Source organism: Trichechus manatus, unplaced genomic scaffold (assembly GCF_000243295.1).
Source record: "Trichechus manatus latirostris isolate Lorelei unplaced genomic scaffold, TriManLat1.0 scaffold00079, whole genome shotgun sequence".
Classification (NCBI taxonomy): domain Eukaryota; kingdom Metazoa; phylum Chordata; class Mammalia; order Sirenia; family Trichechidae; genus Trichechus; species Trichechus manatus.
The window spans coordinates 11,488,109-11,509,066 of record NW_004444015.1 but is presented as its reverse complement, the minus strand read 5'-3'; the positions used below and the strand labels follow the sequence as shown (position 1 = coordinate 11,509,066).

General features: G+C 41.9%; 1 protein-coding gene across 1 annotated transcript; it reads left to right on the top strand.

Moving 5' to 3' along the window:
• Positions 1 to 6,066: 6,066 nt before the first annotated feature.
• Positions 6,067 to 18,890, top strand: CD40LG (CD40 ligand). Its single transcript, XM_004380946.2, has 5 exons — positions 6,067 to 6,612; positions 8,667 to 8,798; positions 13,020 to 13,077; positions 15,362 to 15,424; positions 18,341 to 18,890. Exons 1-5 carry the CDS (start codon positions 6,457 to 6,459, stop codon positions 18,715 to 18,717), a joined length of 786 nt encoding a protein of 261 aa, XP_004381003.1. The 5' UTR covers positions 6,067 to 6,456; the 3' UTR covers positions 18,718 to 18,890.
• Positions 18,891 to 20,958: the final 2,068 nt, after the last annotated feature.

The window sequence follows — 20,958 nt, the reverse complement described above, 5'->3', positions numbered from 1 at the left end:
GATTGTTTTTCTAATGTTGAACCATCCCTGCATACCTGGTATAAATCCCACTTGGTCGTGGTGAGTTATTTTTTTGATATGTTGCTGAATTTTATTGGCTAGAATTTTGTTGAGGATTTTTGCGTCAATGTTCATGAGGGATATTGGTCTGTAATTTCCTTTTTTTGTGGTGTCTTTACCAGGTTTTGGTATCAGGGTTATGCTGGCTTCATAGAATGAGATCTACTAGACTCTTTAAAAATGTAGATATTATGAAAAGAAAAAAAGGCTGAGCAACTCTTCTAGATTAGAGTTAACTAAAGACTTATGATGACTAAATGTAGTAAATGATCCTGGGTTCAAGCCTGGATTGGAAAGAAACTAGCTAAAAAGGACTTTGGGGAGGGGGCAATTGGGGAAATTTGAATATAGAATGTTGTAGTGGGTTGAATTGTGTCCCCCCAAAAAGATATGATCCCCAGCACCTGTGAACATGACCTTATCTGGCAATGTCGTCCTTGCACTTGTAATCAAGTTAAGATGAGGTCATACGGGATTAGAGTGGGCCTGAAATCCAATGACTGGTATTTTCATAAGAAGAAGAAAGGACACACAGAGACATAGAGGAGACAAAAAGAAGAAAGCCGTGTGAAGACAGAGGCAGAGATTGAAGTGATGCAGGTACAAGCCAAGAATGCAGGATTGTCAGCAACCACCAAAACCAAACAGAGAGACAATGAATGATTCTTCCCTAGAGCCTTCTGAGGGAGCATGGCCCTGCTGACACCTTGATTTCAGACTTGTAGCCTCCAGAACAGTGAGCTGTGAAAGGATACATTTCTATTGTTTTAATTTAATTTAATTAATTGATTTAATTTAATATGTGTGATAATTTGTCACAGCAGCCTTAGGAAACTAATACAAATGTGTATCAGATAACAGTATTATCTAGTTTTCAATTTCCTACACGTGATAATGGCATTGTGGTTTATGTAGGAGGATGCCCTTGTCCACAGATGATGCATGCTGAAGTATTTAGGGGTGAAGTGTCCTGATGTCTGCAACGTACTCTCAAATAGTTCAATGAGAAAGAGAGAGAAAGAAAGAAAGCAAATGTAGGAAAATGTCAAAAATTGATGAATCTAGGTAAAGAATATATGAATGTTCATTGTACTATTCTTGCAACTTTTCTAATGTCTGTAAAATTGTCTGTAAGAAGTTTGAACTTTTCAAAATAAAAAGCTGAAGGGATAAAAGATTTGCACTCCAGAGTCTGATCCACCTCCCAGGCAGGTGACTCAACTTCTCCAAGTGCTATTTCCTCCTCTATAAAAAGGTGATAATAATAGAACCTACCTCAGGAGGTTGTTGAGAAAATTAAATGAGATATGCACAGTTCATATCATAGTTCCTGACATAGTAAATGTCAACTGTCATTATCAAGTTAAAAAAAAAAAAAAAAGAAGAAGAAGTGGAGGAGTCAGGATAGGGAATACCAAAGTTTTAAGGAGATCAGATGAAGATGAAGGGAAAGGGGGATCACAAGAAGAAAGATTCTGAGAAGCAGAAGTCTCTAAAGGTATGGTGGGGTAGAAGTCAAGAGAGAAGTTTCCAGAAGGATGGACTGTTCAACACAATAATAGAGAGGTCACTAACAATGGAAAAAAGAGTATTCAGCTGAAATTATTATTATTCAGCTAATAATGGCGGGAGTGGTTTCAGGGGACTACTTGTGGGCAGAAGTCAGACTGTAGTAGGCTGCAAATTGAGTGGGAGATCAAGAAGTGGAGGCAGGTATGTTGGACAACTCTTTCTTGAAGTTGGTCACGTGAACAAATTCTGACATTGTCTGCTTCTTTGTGCTTCCTTCAGTGTTTTCTCCTGTGTTCTAGGGGCTTGGCTGAGCTGATCTTCCAAGGGCCCTGGCAGCTCTGACACTCTATGATTGTATAAAACTGGCCTTGGAGAAGTCCGCTAGGCCATTTTCCTTCAATGGAACTAAGATGACTGTTCTAAGAACCAAAGCCTCTGACTTCACTGATCAAAGATCATCACGTGCATTGAAGACACCTACTTGGCAGATGTACCACTCATCTGTCAGTTTGTCCTACCGTGGTAGCGTGCATGTTGCTGTGATGCTGGAAGCTATGCCACCAGTATTTCAAATACCAGCAGGGTCACCCACAGTGGACAGGTTTAGGTTCAGCTTCCAGATTAAGACAGACTAGAAAGAAAGACCTGGCTACCTACTTCTAAAAAAACTGGCCACTGAAAACCTTATGAATAGCATCAGAACATTGTCTGATACAGTGCTGGAAGATGAGCCCATCAGGTTGGAAAACATTCAAAATACTACTGGGAAAGAGCTGTCTCCTCAAAGTAGAGTCGACCTTAATGATGATAACATAAGTGGAGTAAAGCTTTTTGGACCTTCCTTTGCTGATGAAGCAAGACTCAGATGAGAAGAAACAGCTGCAGACATCCATTAATAATTGGAATGTGAAACATACAAAAGTATGACTCTAGGAAAATTGGAAGTCATCAACAATGAAATGGAATCCATAAAGATCAGTATCTTTGGCATTAATGAGCTGAAATGGACTGGTATTGGCCATTTTGAATCAGACAATCATATGGTCTACTATGCCGGGAATGACAGACTGAAGAGGAATGGCATCACATTCATTGTCAATGCTGTCTGTGATAGGATAATATCCACACATCTACAAGAAAGACCAGTTAAGACAACTATCATTCATATTTACACACCAGCCACTAAGGAGAAAGATGAGGAAATTGAAGATTTTTACCAACTTGTGCAGGCTGAAATTGATCGAATATGCAATTGAGATGCATTGATAATTACTGGTGATTGGAATATGAACGTTGGAAACAAAGAAGAAGGGTCAGTTGTTGGAAAATATGGCCTTGGTGACAGAAACTACTCCAGAGATTGCATGACAGAATTTTGCAAGACCAGCGACCTATGCATAGCAAATACCTTTTTTCAACAACATAAACAGAGAGTATACACGTGGACCTCACTGGATGGAATACACAGGAATCAAATCAACTACATCTGTGGAAAAAGAGATGCTGGAGAAGCTCAATATCATCAGTCAGAACAAGGCCAGGGACCAACTGTGGAACAGACCACCAATTGCTCATATGTGATTTCAAGCTGAAGCTGAAGAAAATTAAAACAAGTCCATGAGAGTCAAAGTACGAACTTAAGTATATCCCACCTGGATTTAGAGACCATCTCAAAAACAGATTTGACGTACTGAACACTAATGACTGAAGACCAGACGAGTGGTGGGATGACTTCAAGGACATCGTATATGAAGAAAGCAAAAGGTCATTAAAAAGACAGAAAAGAAAAAAAGAGAGAGACCTAAATAGATGTCCGAAGAGACTCTAAAACTTGCACTTGAATGTAGAGTAGCTAAAGTGAATGGAAGAAATGATGAAGTAAAAGAGCTGAACAGAAGATTTCAAAGGGTGGCTTGAGAAGACAAAGTAAAGTATTATGATGAAATATGCGAAGATCTGGAGTTATAAAATCAAAAGGGAAGAACACGCTTAGCATTTCTCAAGCTGAAAGAACTGAAGAAAAAAGTCAAGCCTCGAGTTGCAATATTGAAGGATTCAATGGGCAAAAAAGAGATCCACATTTTTGCCCATTCCAAAGAAAGGTGATCCAACAGAATAAGGAAATTATCAAACAATATCATTAATATCATACACAAGTAAAATTTTGCTGAAGATAATTCAAAAATGGTTGCAGCAGTACATCAACAGGGAACTGCCAGAAATTCAAACCAGATTCAGAAGAAGGTGTGGAATGAAGGATATCATTGCTGATTTCAGATGGATCTTGGCTGAAAGCAGAGAATACTAGAAAGATGTTTATCTGTGTTTTACTGACTATGCAAAGGCATTCGGCTGTGTGGATCATAAAAAATTATGCATAACATTGGGAAGAATTGGAATTCCAGAACACTTAATTGTGGTCATGAGAAACCTTTACATAGACCAAGAGGCAGTTGTTGGAACAGAACAAGGGGATACTGTGTTGCTTAAAAATCAGGAAAGGTCTGTGTCAGGGTTGTATCCTTTCACCTTACTTATTCCATCTGTATGCTGAGCAAATAATCCGAGAAGCTGGACTACATGAAGAAGAATGTGGCATCAGGATTGGAGGAAAACTCATTAACAACCTGTGATATGCAAATGACACACCTTACTTGCTGAAAGTGAAGAGGACTTGAAGCACTTACTGATGAAGATGAAAGACTGCAGCTTTCAGTATGGATTACACCTCAACATAAAGAAAACAAAAATTCTCACAACTGGACCAATAAGCAACATCATGATAACCGGAGAAAAGATTGAAGTAGTCAAGGATTTCATTTTACTTGGATCCACAATCAACACCCATGGAAGCAGCAGTCAAGAAATCAAAAGATGCATTGCGTTGGGCCAATCTGCTGCAAAAGACCTTTTTAAAGTGTTAAAAAGCAGAGATGTCACTTTGAGGACTAAGGTTTGCCTGACCCAAACCATGGTATTTTCAATTGCCTCATATGTATGTGAAAATTCGACAATGAATAAGGAAGACTTAACAAGAATCAATGCCTTTGAATTATTGTGGTGGTAAAGAATATTGACTATACCGTGGACTGTCAGAAGAACAAACAAATCTGTTGTTGAAGAAATATAGCCAGAATGCCCCTTAGAAGCAAGGATGGAGAGACAGTTTCACGTATTTTGGACATGTTATCAGGAGGACATCATTGCTTGGTAAAGTAGAAGGTCATCAAAAGAGAGGAAGATCCTCAAGGAGATGGACTGACACAGTGGCTGCAACGATAGGCTCAAACATAGCAACGATTGTGAGGATGGTGCAGGACAGGGCAGTGTTTCGTTCTGTTGTACATAGGGTCGCTATGAGTCGGAACCAACTCGAAGACATCTAACACTAACAACAACAACTTGGCAGATGAAGTGAAAAGCTACACAGATCCGGGCCCAGGACAGGATGCTGGGGCGTGGGAGGGGAAGAAAGCAGGTGCTAACTATACAGACAGCGTGCCTATTGGAGCCGCTTGTTACGTTTCATGTTTGTTTCTCAAAACAATTTTATAGGAATCATCAAAGCAATCTTATCATGGTTTTTAAACCAGGTTAGGATGTGGTGTCAGGATTTCCACAGTTGCTTTTATTTTGAAGGCCATCTGACAAGATCATGCAAAGCCTACTTAGAAATGCGTAATCCTACACACCTCAATCATTCATTTCACAGCTTAGATTCTGTTTTTGATGTTGTTAATGCTTGTTTTTTACTAGTATGTAAAGAGTTGGCAATTGTTTAGAAAACTCATGTCTCACGCTAAACAAATTCCACGGAATTCAGGATGAGATTCGTGTTTGTCTATTGCTTAATACTTTTCAAAGCTCTTTCATACACATCTTTATTCAATCCTCACAACAACCTATGGGAAAGGCAAGGCAGGTGCCTTTGTCCCCATTGGACATGAGGAAACCGAGGCCAAGAGAGGTGAAGCGATTTGCCCAAGGTCTATAGCAATTTATTGGTAGAACGAGGACTATACTCCAGGTCCTTTAACTGCAGTCGATTTTCCCCATTCTGAGCCATTTCATTGGCATCATAAATTACCTGAGGAACTGAAATAATGTAGATAGGCAATTTAGTTAATCTGTGCTAAGATTTCCACTTTCTCTTCAATCCCAGAGTTTTGGCCTGATTTCCCTCAAGACCCTACTTGTCTTGGCCTTGGAGAAAATTTATTTTTCTTGAATTATTTTCCCAGCCTAAAATTTAGTAGTCATGAGCCCCTTTTTTGCTCTATACCATATAGACATGACTTGAAAAGCTGTCAGGGTTTCATTGGATTGAAAGATTAAAGAAATAAAGTCTTGAAATTGTCACCTGAAAGAAGCAATTAGCTAATGGCACAGCAGTCATAAAATCAGTCCAAACTTTTGTTGACATTTGCTTCTTTCCCCGTATACCAGGTTCCCGCTTTATATTAGTAAGATTGAAATTTAAATAAGTCTGTTGCTGGTGGATTAATTTGTCACTTTCCTTGAAACTGGTGAACCCCAAAAAAGTTAGACAGCGATAGGAAAATACTGCCATTGTCTGTTGAGAAGTCTATGACATTTCAAGGCAAGAATGAATATATGGAAGAAGAAACTTGTTTCTTCTTTACTAACAAAAGGGAAAGGCTGGAAGTGAATGATATGGGTATACTTAAGAAAAAAAGAAAAAAAACCTTTACGTAACTTTTTTTGCCGGGAGCGAAGACTACGAAGCACATTTTCCAGGAAGTGTGGGCTGCGACGATTGTGTGCTCTTAACTAATCCTGAGTAAGGTGGCCACTTTGACAGTCTTCTCATGCTGCCTCTGCCACCTTCTCGACCAGAAGATACCATTTCAACTCTAACAAAGCATGATCGAAACTTATAGCCAACCTTCTCCCCGCTCTGTGACCACTGGACCTCCCGTCAGTATGAAAATTTTTATGTATTTACTTACTATTTTTCTTATCACCCAGATGATTGGGTCAGCACTTTTTGCTGTGTATCTTCACAGAAGGTTGGACAAGGTAAGATGATCCACAAGTCTTTATTAACTGTATTTGGGGGTTTTACTGATTTGTTGTTGGTCGGTTTCAGTTCTGTCCAAATGATGGACAATGGTAGAAACTCAAATAGATGGACAGTCTTATGGCATGATATTGGTTATCTAGTCAGCAGCGTCCCCATATTCTTGTCTCTGGTTAAGAGCTTGGGCTCTGGAGGCAGACTGCCTGGGTTCAAACCTTATCTCTGTTCCTACCTGGTCTGTGATTCTGGGCAAGTTAGTTACCTTACATTTCTGTGCCTCAGTTTCCACTTCACTTCTGAGAAATAGGGATGACCATAGTACCTACCTCATAGATTAAATTAGTTTAGCCATATAAAGAACTTAGAACGATGCCTGCATATAGTAAGTACTACATAGGCATTAGCTATAATTGTTTGCTAAAGTTTTGCTTAAAAAGGAAGCAAACTTTTTTTTAGAGAGACAACTATTTTTTTAATTTCCAATTAGTGAAGAAGAGCATCAATTTGATCTGAAATTTCCTAGCACTTCAGATTAGCATAGACATGGATACGTACTAGAATTTGCAGTCTTTTAGTAAACGTGGATTTCTCTGTTTAATTCCTCAAATGCTCCTTGGAGTTGCAAGCCACTCAGTTGCCCTCTGAGATGTTTTACATTATTAAATGACTGGACTTAAGGAAGAAAAGAGCAGAGTAGCTTAGCAGATGGATTTGCATTCTTAGAAAAGATAACCTTTCGGATTTGTCCTGTTTCCATGTGTTTGTCCACTTCCATTGAGGGACATTATTGACTGTGTTGACAAAACGTAAGTCATGGGTGAACAGGAGATATTTGATCAGTTATCAGCTGTTCCAAGAGCTCTGGATGCGGGCACTGTGGGTGGGCAGCATCAGGATGACTGCATTTTCTCAGGGTTGTTTGGATGTCCTGCATTGGGGTACAGATGTAGAAATAAGGCCATGAGGTTTTCTATCAGGATAAGGTGAGGCGGTGAGAGTTGAGGCAATTTACTGGGTTGCTCAGATTTTAGGTTTCATTGCTGAGAAAAGAGGGAGTTTCTGGGTCTGGTTGGTTGGTTGTTTTTGGCCTGGGGGTCTCTGCCAGTCAATGCTGGGACATTGGCCTGGCCTCTAAAGGGAAGATATGGACCTGAGTAGACAAATTCACCACAGTGTTTAGATGTGCAGTCAGTTGAGAGTGAAAGCCACTGGCTAACTGCATCTTATTTTGAATCTAAAAATCAAATATTAACACAAGAAAATGATACAGAATGAGTTGATTATACAAGTGAATTTCATACATTTGATTGTTGTAAGACTTTGGAAGATAAATTAAAATATCTTGTTAACTTTGGAGCCCTGGTTGTGCAGTGGTTGAGAGCTATGGCTGCTAACCAAAAGGTGGGCAATTGGAATCCACCAGCCGCTCCTTGGAAACGCTATGGGGCAGTTCTACTCTGTCCTATAGGGTGGCTATGAGTCGGAATTTGTTTGTTTGTTTTGTTAACTTTTGGGATAATAGACGATTTCTTTAAAACATGCAAACATTTTCTATACATACTAAAGGTAAAGAGAGAGAAAGATGTAATTAGAACTTGAGTTAATTGACACACATTGCAAATTAACTTCTTTTTACCAAGCACTGCATCACAAACACTAAAATGAAGTAGGCAAATTAGCTCAGCAGAAAACTATTGTATAGGCTGTGTAGATAATGATCAACCATTGCTGGAGCACTGGGACATATGACAATTATATAATATTGCTACTATAGTGCACTGAAAATGTATATACATGTTTGGATGAAATTTTATTAGAATAACTGTGATTTCTAGCTAGAATTTCAGATAATATGACATTTTAATTTCTGGTTTTTATAGATTTTTTAAAGCTGCAAATAACAAATGACAATTACCCAGTATGATAACTTGTTACTTCCCATTTGTACCCCCAAAGTTCTCCTATGCCATAGAAGTGAATGTGGAGGCAGACACCATTAGCCGCATTCTCCTTCCGAATTACATTTCTCATGTCCCTGTTATTTCACAAATAGATAGAAGATGAAAGGAATCTCCATGAAGATTTTGTGTTCATGAAAATGATACAGAGATGTGCCAAAGGAGAGGGGTCCTTATCCTTACTGAACTGTGAGCAAATTAAAAGCCAGTTTGGAGGCTTCATCAAGGTAAGGAACTCAATTGTTGGTAAAAGTGTCATTGAAAATTTCTACTGCATTTTGCTAGGTCCGGAAACTGAAATCTAACCATGGAAAAGTTTAAAAGTTTATAATATGTGTGCGTATGTGTGTGTGTGTGTGTGTGTATCAAAAAAAAGAAAGAAAGAAAGGCCAAATGCTGTGTTAAAAAGGAAAGGAAAGTTGGAAGTAGGCACATTCCTACTTGATAAGAACAAAAAGGCTCTCTGGGGAAAAGACACAGACTCTCAAGGGTCACACACACACACATAAATGCAGCTGCCTCTGGGAGAAATTATGAAGTACGCCCAGCTTGTTTTTTGTATTTCTTTATCGCACCATCCAAACCTCTATATCTTGCCACTGTGGACCCATGGTCTGGTCCTCATTTCCCAAGGAAGCAATAACCACTAGCCGCTGCAGCACTGGCAGGTCACAAATTAAGGTATCATCTTTACTAGGAGTAGTAGGGACTCCTGAAGATTGATAAACGGTAACATACTAAGCAATGTTTCTCTGATGATGGAATTTCAGGCACCATGAAAGTGAGATTTTTTTTCCTTTTATTGTGAGGAGGGGTGCAGGAGATGGGTGGTGGATCTTCTCAGTTCTGCTCAAATCAGACCCTACATGATACCCCTTGCTCCTGAAGCCAGTCCCCTCTAGGGCCAACCATGACTTGAGGCAGAGCAGGTTCAAAGCCTTCTAGCCCAAAAGACTGGTACCTAGCACAAAGTCACTGCAGTGGTTGTGGCCCATAAATGGTACCTAAAACAAGAATTTTGTAGAACCTTTTCTGAGGATGCACCTACAACATTCATTACCTCATCACAGACACGGGGTCTAGGGCCTCTTCTCCTGAGGCAGAACTTTGAGAATTCTTCTTGCCCTTTTCCCTCTCAGAACTGAATCAAATACCTTTGGCCCTCAGCTCCTTTTGGGGTGGTGTTTAGGTCGTGTTTAGGAGATCGAAGATTCCAGGTTGAAGACAGCTCTGTGCCAGGTGGGCGGGTATCTGGATAAACCAACAGGAGTTAGTTCTCACATGTAGACGATGTGTAATTTAAGCCAGGAGTGAAGGACTTTAGATCTTATTCCTGAGCTCATTCTTATATTCCTGTAGTGTAGCCGATGTATAACTTAACCCAGTAGTGAAGCTTCTAAGAGGTTATTCCTAAATCACCTCCAGGGATCTGACTGCAGCTCAAATATGCTGCTGGTTCTCAGGTTCTCTACACTAATCTAGGTTGTAGATGAAGACTTGTAACCCATTATTTGCAAAGCTTGGCTGGCCAGCCTTGGGACAGATTTGAACTTCTCTGGTTCTTTGTAGATTGTGGCCAGTATGACAGAGTATTGAGAGGCACTGTACATTTAAATGTGAATAAAATAATTGTCAAAAGAACAGTTAATAATCCAAATAGCATATTGAATGTGCGTGGCTGTGTGACCTTGGGCAAATTCTCCGTGAGGGCACTGCCAGCTCTGACATTCTGTAATTATGTGACTAGTCTTCAGTTCCCTCCGATGGCAGTGACAGCAGTTGTTGGAGTTTTTCCTCCCTCTCTCTTTCTTACTGAGAGTTTGACAGTTGAACTGAGAATTCTTCATGCCTTGAGTTCATGTCGGAGATGTAAAACTTCCAGAATCGGCTACCCAGGACTGGAGAAAGGAAAACAGCTTGGTTGGCCTCCCTGCTTAGGCTTGTATGAAAAAAATTGATAGCTCCAAAGTTTCATATTCTACAAGAGTAGACCTTCTCAGACATGTCAGCCTCGGCCTCGGTAATCTCCTCCTTCCACGTGACAGAGGAGGCCCCTTGTCTCTACTTCAGCAGGTGTGGAACCTCAGTCAATGCCATCTGTGCCCATGAAATGCACAATGGTTAGATGCAAAGTCCTCCAGCCACCCAGTCCTCCTGTAATCACTGATTCCTTTTCCATTATCCATTCCCCAGCATTGCTCCTTATAAAGCAATAGTCTGGACTTTATTTATTTTACCCAATAGGTTACAGGATAACCCCAGACTGGATTTTTATTTTCTTAGCTAATGCTAGCAAGATTTTTAACCTAAAGTTTGAAATTTGGGGCTTCTAATCATAGGGCTTAAGGGCTATCTTAGAAATCATCAAATTCAATTTTCAGTCCTGAACTTCAGTCTTCTCCCTACTGCCCCTACCAAGGGGTCATCCAATCTCTGTTTGAACACCTCTAGCGATGAGGAATTCATTACCTCTTGAGGCAGGGAGCACCAAACTGTCAGTCGGGGGTGGGAGGGGAGATGGGACTCAGGGATTATGTTAGGGGAAGTGGAAAAAGCATTTTGCGTAGTGCAATTTCACGCCAAGATTCACTACCCATCCGCCACCTGTCACAACGATGAGTTCTGTGATTACCTGTCCACCAATGCCTGCGATCCCCTTGATAGATAGGGTCAAAGCATTTCCTTTTTGAGTGAAAGGTAAACATGTCTGTAGTTGCCACACAGCATTCCCACTAAGAGAGAAATCACAAATCCCAGATTTTCTTTGGCCATCTTTTAAAAATCTTTCAGTTGAGGTGGTGAGTGAAGCAAGGGGAAAAAAAAAAAGGCCCTGGGGAGTGTGGCTGGGGGAAAGTTCACAGAAAGGCAAAGCTGGGTGCATAAAAGGCAACTCTGCTGACTTCACATTTTCATCTAGGCCAGCCCTGACACCAGTGCACCCACCTAACCTAAAAGTATCTCAACCTCGATCATCACACTCCATGTTTCAACAATGCAAGAAATAGTCATTTGTTTACTTATCTCGCAAACATTTTCCTGTCGCCGCATTTTCACAGTGCGGCACTTCAACTCAAATGGAAAGTTAAGACTCTGCGGCCCATGTGAGCGTTTCGAGGCGCAAGCTCCCCTTTGGGCTCTTGCTTTACACCCTCCCATCTGGCAACTGAGCTGAGTCTACAGCAATGCATTCAACAGGAACAACAGAAATTCCTTCTAGGGGAGAAACGAAAAGGAAGAGTCCTAAGGACAACTGATTCCAGTAATGGGAAGGTGCACAAGGACTTTGCTTATCTGAACATGTGAAAATACTACTGTCTTCCTGCCTTGGGTTCAGAGTATAGAGTGATGGAAGAGTTGAGCCTAGCCTGTGAATGTGATCTAGCAGTTTCTACTCTTGGCTTCACTCTCAGACTCCTTGGGTGGCCTCATTCTCCAGTATCTCCAGTTGCTGTCGAGTCGACTCCGACTCATGGTGACCCCATATGTGCCAGAGTAGAACTATGATCCATAGGGTTTTCAGTGACAGAGTTTTCAGAAGTAGATTGCCAAACCTTTCTTCTGAGGCACCTCTGGGTGGACTCGAACCTCCAACCTTTTAACTGGTTAGCAGCTGAGTGCATTAACTGTTTGCACCACCTCATACCAGTCAGTTAAGCCCTCCAGCCCTTTGATTCAGTGTCTTTAAAATGGTAACAATAGCCTTCATTACCTTCTAAACTGTGTTGATGGCAGTCCCTGTTAATGTCTTCAAGTACCTCTAGCATTTCTTCAGTTGGTGAGAAGAAACCCCTTAAGAAATGTTGCATTCCTTTGAACATCAGCAGCATTGGGAAATGACTGTGTTTCCTAAATGCTGATTATTCTAAGTAAATACAGGCTATTCAGGGCAACCAGCAACAAGAGAATCTCTTCAGCTCATTAAAAGGGACAAGAACATAGAAAAAGTCTGAAGGTCTTTTCATAGTCTGGGATTTCTCTCCCAAGGTCAAACTTACTATTACCTTTTCCTAAGAGATTTCAAACCAATTTTATCCTAATAGCTACAACACAATGCTTTATGTTTAACAATATTCCATATACCAGTTCCCAGGGCAGAAGCATTCCCCCATGCCGTATTATTTGTCTATAGCTGTCAAACCAGGAAGGTTGAGGTCACAGGAGGGGTCAGTATCACAGCCTTTGGTCTGAAGAAAGCACTGGGATGGAGATAATAAGGCCCGGACTCTGCTTCTGGATTCATCCCTGGGCTTTCTGGGCTGTCAGCTCATCTGTCAGAGCCATGGGCTCCCAATCACTATGATGAAATTAATGACAGGATCTGAGTCTATATGATAATCCTCACCAGAAACAGGCAACAGGGTAATGACAGATGCCAAATGAAGGATAACTCTCAAATCCCACAGCAGAGCTCATGCCCAAATGACCTTTTGCAATGATTCTTATTTTAGGATATAATGCTAAATGAAGAGGCAAAGAAGAAAGAAAAAACTTTTGAAATGCAAAAAGGTAGGTTACTATTTATCAATTTCTATGAATACTTACAAACAAAAAGGAAGCTTGTTGCTGTTAGGTGCCCTCGGGTCGGTTCTGACTCATAGTGACCCCAAGTATAACAGAATGAAACACTGCCCAGTCCTGCGCCATCCTCACAATTACTTTGAGGAGGCAGCTCTTCCGCAGTCGTATTTTGAGAGCCTTCCAACCTGAGGGGCTCATCTTCCGGTACCGTATCAGACAATGTTCCACTGCTATTCACAGGGTTTTCACTGGCCAATTTTTTTTAAGAAGTAGACTGACTTCCAGGTCCTTCTTCCTAGTCTGTCTTAGTCTGGAAGCTCTGCTGAAACCTGTCCCCCAAGGGTGACCCTGCTGGTATTTGAAATACCGGTGGTATAGCTTCCAGCATCATAGCAACATGAAAGCCACACAGCACGACAAACTGACAGACAAAAGGAAGCTTAAGTCAATTATACTGAACAACTCAGTGTTGAATCTGGAGACTTTTAGCTCTGGAAAGAAAACAGAAACTCAATGGCCAAATTGACACCTTCTCTGGTCTCTGTGGTTTGGAAAGGCTTCATGTATACATATTTATGAGGAAGACTTTGTCCCTTTAATGCTGACAATACCAAGTACGAGGAAATCCCATTATTTTTAATACCTTAATCAAAGCAACCACACAACCTGGTACCGCCTAAGGAGGATAAATGACAGGGAAACTATCATTTGGTAGCAGTGGCATTTATTGCTCATTGATAACAGTTTCTCATGAGGAACAGTGGCCAGGTGAAGCCTCTGGGATCAAGGAGTGATTCATATGACAATGTTCTTGACCCTCTTCTTGAAATCATAGAATCCCAAACATCTCAGCACCATTGCCAGAGCATGAGCCTCCTTCTCAACAGTACTAACTGCCTGGCCTCTGACTGAACATGTCTAGGGATGAGGCACCTTCTACACCATAAAGCAGCCTGGCCCATCTATGGAGAGCTCTAATAATGGTAGCAAGATTACTATACTGCTCAAGAGAAGTCTTTCCTTCTCTTGAGCCAAAATGTGCCTGCCTGTAATCTCCACTTGCTGGACCTAGTACTGCTCTTCGGGCCCATATCAAACAAGTATCATTCCTCTCCTATACAGCAGCTGCCCAGGTATTTAAGACAGCAGTCATGGCCCCTGGAGCCTTTTCTTCTCCAGGCGAAACATGTCCAATGTCTTCCACTGTTCCTTCTATGACATTTTCCAGACCCTTCCTCTCCTAATTGTCTCCATTTCTGGACACACTAACTTGGAATATAGTGCCCCAAACCAGACACAATAATTCCTGAAGTAACCTTCGCAGCTGAGTATAGAGAAGGTGGAGTGGTGATCAAGGGGATGTTGGTAGAGAGACTGTTATCTAATAGAGTTGGTGAACATGATGCCATGGCTTGTGTAAATTTAACACACACACACAGATGCACACAGAGCTACAGACACTGCTTCTGAGGCAAAGAGAGCGCTCAGAGCCTGCCTTAAGTATTGGCCTGGATGCTACAGGGTCATCTGATTTCCATGAAAGTTTGTCTTCAAAATGACTGACTGCAAGATATGTTGAGTAGTAACATGTTGTCTCTTAATTACAGTGAAATTTGAGGATACAGTTCATGTGGAGGCTGCCTAACAGTCCTCAATAAAATGATAGATTTAACCCAACTGGTAATTTAGGTTATATGATTTGACTCCACATTTATAGGGCACCTACAAATTGCCCAGCACTGGGCTCATAACTGGAAAAAAGAAACTTCCACAAGTCTCTGCCCTTTGGAAGTTGGCACATCTAATTAAGGAGCAAGGTTTTTACATGAAAAACAATTAGAGATAGATACAATAGTTTGACCAGTTGCTTGCCTGAATAAGGCACCAGAAGTATCTCACTAGCTGAGTGTGTAGACACGACCTTGGGACCCACTAAGACTCCCAATGTACAGGGGTTGTTCCTAAAATCCAGATTCATGATATGTTGAATGAAGACCAGTGTTTTGGACTTGTGTCAATCTATGTAAAGTGGAATTGAGTACTGAACAACTATTTAGAGAATGGGATCAATGGAAACAGCCAGTTCAATTGATAAAATTTGTTAGAAATCAACTTTTCCCTCAGTGGGAGGATTCTAGACCATTTTTTTCTCCCTTTCATGTAGCCTATTCAAGCACAGTCTCTATTACACAGTCATAAGACTAGACCAAATAGTTCTGTGGGCAGTTTTGTATTATTTTGGCCTGAAAGTTTGCTTTTGGTTTCATTTCAGGTGATCAAGAGCCTCAAATTGCAGCCCATGTCATAAGTGATGCCAGTAGTAAAACAACATCTGGTAAGTAAGTCCCACAGTATTCTGAGCATCAACCACCCAAAGGGGAATGCTGGGATGCTGCAGCAATGCAGTTTAGACTCCTCTCTTCCTCTGGGGCCCAATTTACAAACCTACCCATACACCTCACATACGCTCTCCTTTGTCTTCAAAGTGGGCTTAAATGCCCAGATGGGACTTGGAGGGAAAAAAGGAGGTGGGAACCAGTCTCTATGTCCTGATTACGTTCTTGTTCAATGGCTGAGTCTAAATGATGAATTATTGGGTGGAAGGGCTGTTATTCCAACAACATCAAAGAAATGGCAGGTAGTGACCTCCCGACTGGAAGCATCCCTCCTCCTAACCTCTCTTCATCCATGTGTAAATGGGCCTCAAGGGGTATTTCCTGCCATCTATCAATCCCTGTATGATTAACCCCAGCCTCCCTAGGGCCAACCTCAGGGAAATTAAAGGTAAAATCATTCTGCAAAGATCAATAGGTGCCAGGACGTTAGATTTTCCAATGAAGTAAGAACAGACGACATACTGTGATCTTTTCAACTCTGAACGATTTTTTTCCATACACGTTCTGCCATCATTCTAGCCCTTAGATCTTTTTTCCCAAATCTGTACCTTGCGATAGTTGGTGCTGGAGAATATGTTGCATCTGATAAATGGATGGAAACACACACGCTAGCACAAAATCCCCCATCAACATAAAGGCAGTCGGAGAGCATCAGAGTAGTCTTTGAAAAACTCTGCAGAGTGCTCTGGAATGGAGTTCTAAAGAGAGAAAGAGAGAACACAAGACACCACCTCATCTCTGAGGTATCTTCTCAGTGGGTGGAACACACTCAAAGTCATCATGGGATGGGTGTAAGAGCACTGGATAGGGAGTTTTGGAACACTGGGGTTCAAGAACCCTGGCCACCACTTGCTGGGTGACCTCGGGCAAGTCTCTTTACTTACACAGCAGTTTCCTGCTTCACCTACTTCACGTGGTTGCTCTGAGCATCAAATCAGCTAGTGTGGATGAAAGTTAAGCTGTCAAGTGTTATACCAATGTAAGGTGTCACTACTTAGTTTACTTCACTGTGGTTTATATGTCAAAAGAATAGCATGAAGCTACTCACTAATATCAGTTGAGCCCATGACATTTCATAATTCTGTGAAGTACCCCTTTCTCAGAAAATACACTTTTGGGAGAACATCATGACTGGTGTCTAAGGCGGCCAGCCACATGGCACTTTCTCATTTGGACTGGATGACAGCAACAGAGAAACCTTCTAGAAGAATAGCTTTCCACTAGTCTTTGTCCATCTGTATCTGAATCCTGTTTTCTTGCCTTTGGATTTATTTCATGGGGCTCAGATGCTCCCAAAAGGCCCATAGTTGATATTGGTCCTAGAATATTTTACAGTCTTCATCACAGTAGGTCTACAAGGGATCAAGGTGGGAAGACAATAACATTCTTTCTGCCCTTCCCCCACCAACCCCAGACTTCTCATTCCTATCTGATCATGCTGTTACAAACTGCACCTTCCTCCCTCAGCAAGGACTAAACTTACTGGACTGAAAGACAGGGCTCCTACTCCTTTATTCTCATCAAACTGTCCAAAAGTGAAAAGTTTGGGGGCTGATTTCTATGTAAAAAACATCGTGATGAAGCATCCTTTCTGGTGTGGTCTGGGGGCCCCCGAAATGTCAGGCATTTCAAGATGCCTCCTTATTCCTCAAGGATGCATCTTTGTAGGTAGGGTCTGGCACCGTGATAAGCTTAAGACCACCAAGTGGGAATAAAAAGTGGCTCAAGGAAGCATCCGCATCAATACACTTTCACTTCTCCCCCACCCCCACCCCCACCCCCGTAGACCTCTGTAGAAGCTGAGATTTGAAATCGGGTGCACACACCACTTTGAACCCACTCACCAACTCAGCCGAGAAAATGGCACACTGTTGGTGGGTACTCGGCTTAGCCACAAGAATACAGGTACTTTCAAGTTGGTGGCGCCTACTACAATGGGAGATCAAAACGCACAGTAAAATGACAGGTTTATTTTCATACTTCCTTGCCTAATTTTAGTCCTTGCTGTGGGAGGCAGGTCGGGTTTGCAACAGCATGATCGCTAGGAAGAAATGGGGTCTTTCCTTCTCTCTATACTGAGGCTGAGCTAGGTGGACTAGCAACTCTTTGACTGTAAAATTCAAGGCAAGCAAGGTGTTGACGTTCATATTAGCAAGGATTTTGTCTGAATAATTTGGCATGTGTAATTTATGGCATGGAAGTTTTAAATCATTGGCACTTTCTTAAATCCAAGGGCAAATTGGCTTAAAGAATTCTTGGTGGGAGCTAGAAATTCACGGGGCTCTATGCTACTTTATTTAATCTTCGCCACAATTCTCTGAGATAGGCTTGAATATTGGCCCCATGTTGCAGACAAGGAGGAGTCCCTGGGAGAAGCAAACAGTTAAGCACTTGGCTACTAACCACAGGGTTGGTGGTTAGAATCCACCCAGAGGCACCTCAGAAGAAAGGCCTGGTGATCTACTTCCCCAAAATCAGCCGTTGAAAACCCCCTATGGAGTGTATTTCTACTCTGAAACATATGGGGTCTCCATGAATCAGAATTGACTTGACGGCAACTGGCTTATTTTTTGTTTTGTTTTGTTTTGTTTTGTTTGGTGCAGATGAGGAACTGAGGCTCAGGGAGGTTTAGTGACTTGTCCAAACTTGAACAAAGCATGGAGTGGAACCAGGTTCCATGTGATTCTAAAGCCCATGCCGATTTGTCAGCCATAGTTCCTCCCTAGACTCTGAGGGCTAGAAGGGTCCTGACGAATCCCCAGTGCCCAATATCCCACATGGAACTATATTTTCTGCTAAAATGTGAACCATGCTGTGCTTCACCTCACCACAAATCTCTTCCTTCTCCATTACAGTTCTACAGTGGGCCGAAAAAGGATATTACACCATGAGCACCAAATTGGTAGAACTCAAATATAAGAAGCAGCTGACCGTTCAAAGACAAGGACTCTATTATATCTACGCCCAAGTCACCTTCTGTTCCAATCGGGAAGCTTCGGGACAAATGCCGTTTATAGCTAGCCTCTGCCTGAGGTCCCCAAGTGAATCCGAGAGAATCTTACTCAGAGCAGCAAATACCCACAGTTCCTCCAAACCTTGCGGACAACAATCTATCCACTTGGGAGGAGTATTTGAATTGCAACCAGGTGCTTCGGTATTTGTCAACGTGACTGACCCAAGCCAAGTGAGCCACGGGACTGGCTTCACGTCTTTCGGCCTACTCAAACTCTGAACAGTGGAACCTCCCCGACTGCGGCTGAGCTGACACGGGCAGTCTTCATAATACAGCAAAGCAGTTAAGATCATCCCCTGTTGAACTGCCTATTTATAACCCTAGGATCCTCCTCATGGAGAACTATTTATTATATACCCCAAGGCATGTAGGGCTGTAATAAATGAATTACAGGGCGGGGGAAACCAAAACAGGCCCTGCTCCATAAGCGCTTCTATTCAGAAGCAGAAACCTCACTGACGCAGACATCCAGAGAGTCATAAGAAAAGAGAAAATCATCATGCACAGAGTGACTGCTGAGCAAATAGCAAACAATTTGCCAGTTTAGTTTTGTTTCTTTTGTGTGCAATGTCTTCCAGTGGATCGTGTATTTATCAGCGGAGATGTGGAAGGGAAATGAGGAGAAGCCTCAGCTCACATTCAAGTATGGTTGACTCTGGGATGCTGTGGCCCTGCTAGAGGGAACCAGGTTCTAGGAAGTCCACCACAATGGAGAACTGAAAAACCCTGGTTCCACCACATACCCTGACACTCAGTCTCTCCCTCTCTTTACCACACACGTGTGTGCATATGCGCACAAGTCAGGCAGTTGCTTATCAGTTATCTAATCTCAACCCTGTCCCTATCTCCACCACTGTAGATGGGGGAGGGCAGGGAAAGCAGCTCTAAGCCCTGCCCACTTCTCATCACGAAGTGACTATTTAAAGGAAATCTATTGTATCTATCTGCAGTCTCCATTGTTTCCAGAGTGAATTTGTGATTATCTTGTTATTTATTTTTTGAATAATAAAGATTCCATAACATTACTGTTGTCATTCAGTACCTAAAGCCCTAGGCTGGGTCGGGGGAGGAGGAAGCATTTGGAGAGAATAGTCCAAAACTTTTGTGATGTTTCTTTCATAAACCGTTCTCAAGCTTGTTATACTACAAAGTATCTTGGTGACCGCATACTCTCTGGAATTCGCTACAGTCTTTGACGGATGATGTTGGAAGCCTATGCAGTGAAAAGCAACCTGGGTCTTTATTTCCAGCTTACTCTAGAAAGGTTGCAGAAGACTGGAATGAGATTGTTTTTTCTTGATTAATCACAGCTAAATGAGGCTGGAGGAAGGGCCTTAAGTGAGAAGCAATAGTGTTTATTTTAAATAACTGTCTAGGTGGTTCCACCTTAGGCATAAGGAAATGGAGCTGGGAAAACCAGAGCGGAAGTCAACAGAGCCATTCCTGGTCACCTCCAACCAAGGGATTTTTCACCTGAAGCCCAGAGTGGCTTCTTCATCTTTACTGGTAGAGTGCTTTCCTTAAGACAAATGCCACATATTTGTCCAAACAATATTACTGTAGAAATAAGAAAGAGGAGTGAGAAGTGGACTTAAACTCTTGGCCACTGCCCCTGCCCTTCAGCACTGTAGACAGCCCAGTCCCTTCTTGATTAAGTGACTCTAAAGACCTTGGAGTGTGAATATCCAACACAAGGCTGAAATTATGCTCAGCAAATTTCCTTGGCTGTATACTTTCTTCAGTGAAAGAACTTTGGTATGAGCACAGGTGACATTTGTTGATTCAGGGACTCACTGGGGATATGCCCACAGTGCTATTTTGTCCTCTGGGAGCAAAGATTCTTCTACACGTTACCTTCTGCATTGGAGGCTTGAGGGAAGTGGGACAGCATCTGTGGCAGTTGGGAAGGCATTGGTTGTGATGTTCTCACAGGTGTGAGCCTCACTAAGGAAGGTTAGGACCCCAGGCCTAGCTGAAAGGAGGGCTTGGCCCAGTCGGGAGAGAGGGAGACAATAGCCAGGCTATGTCTGTCCTCGCTCACAGTAGCTGAGTGCTCACTTTGTAACACAGTCATACTTGCCCAACTTGCCTGGGAGGGGCAAGTAGGGGCAGGTGTGGTCAAGAGGCATCATTCCCTTTAGCAGGGTAACAAGGGAATCCATTCTAGTCTGGACAAGTCTTTTATCATCTTTATATACTCATGCACCCCCCTTTTTTAAAATAATATTTTATTGGGTTTTCTGTGAAAGTTTACACAGCAAATCAGGTTCCCATTTAACAATTACTACACATATTATTCAGTGATGTTAGTTACATTTTTCACAGTATGTCAACATTCTCATTAATTCCATTCTGGATGTTTCATTTCCAGTAATCTGGTTTCCCTGTCCCCTTACCCTTTCATCTTTGCTTTAGAGTAATTGTTGACTGTTTGGTCTCACATAGATGATTTTTTAAAGG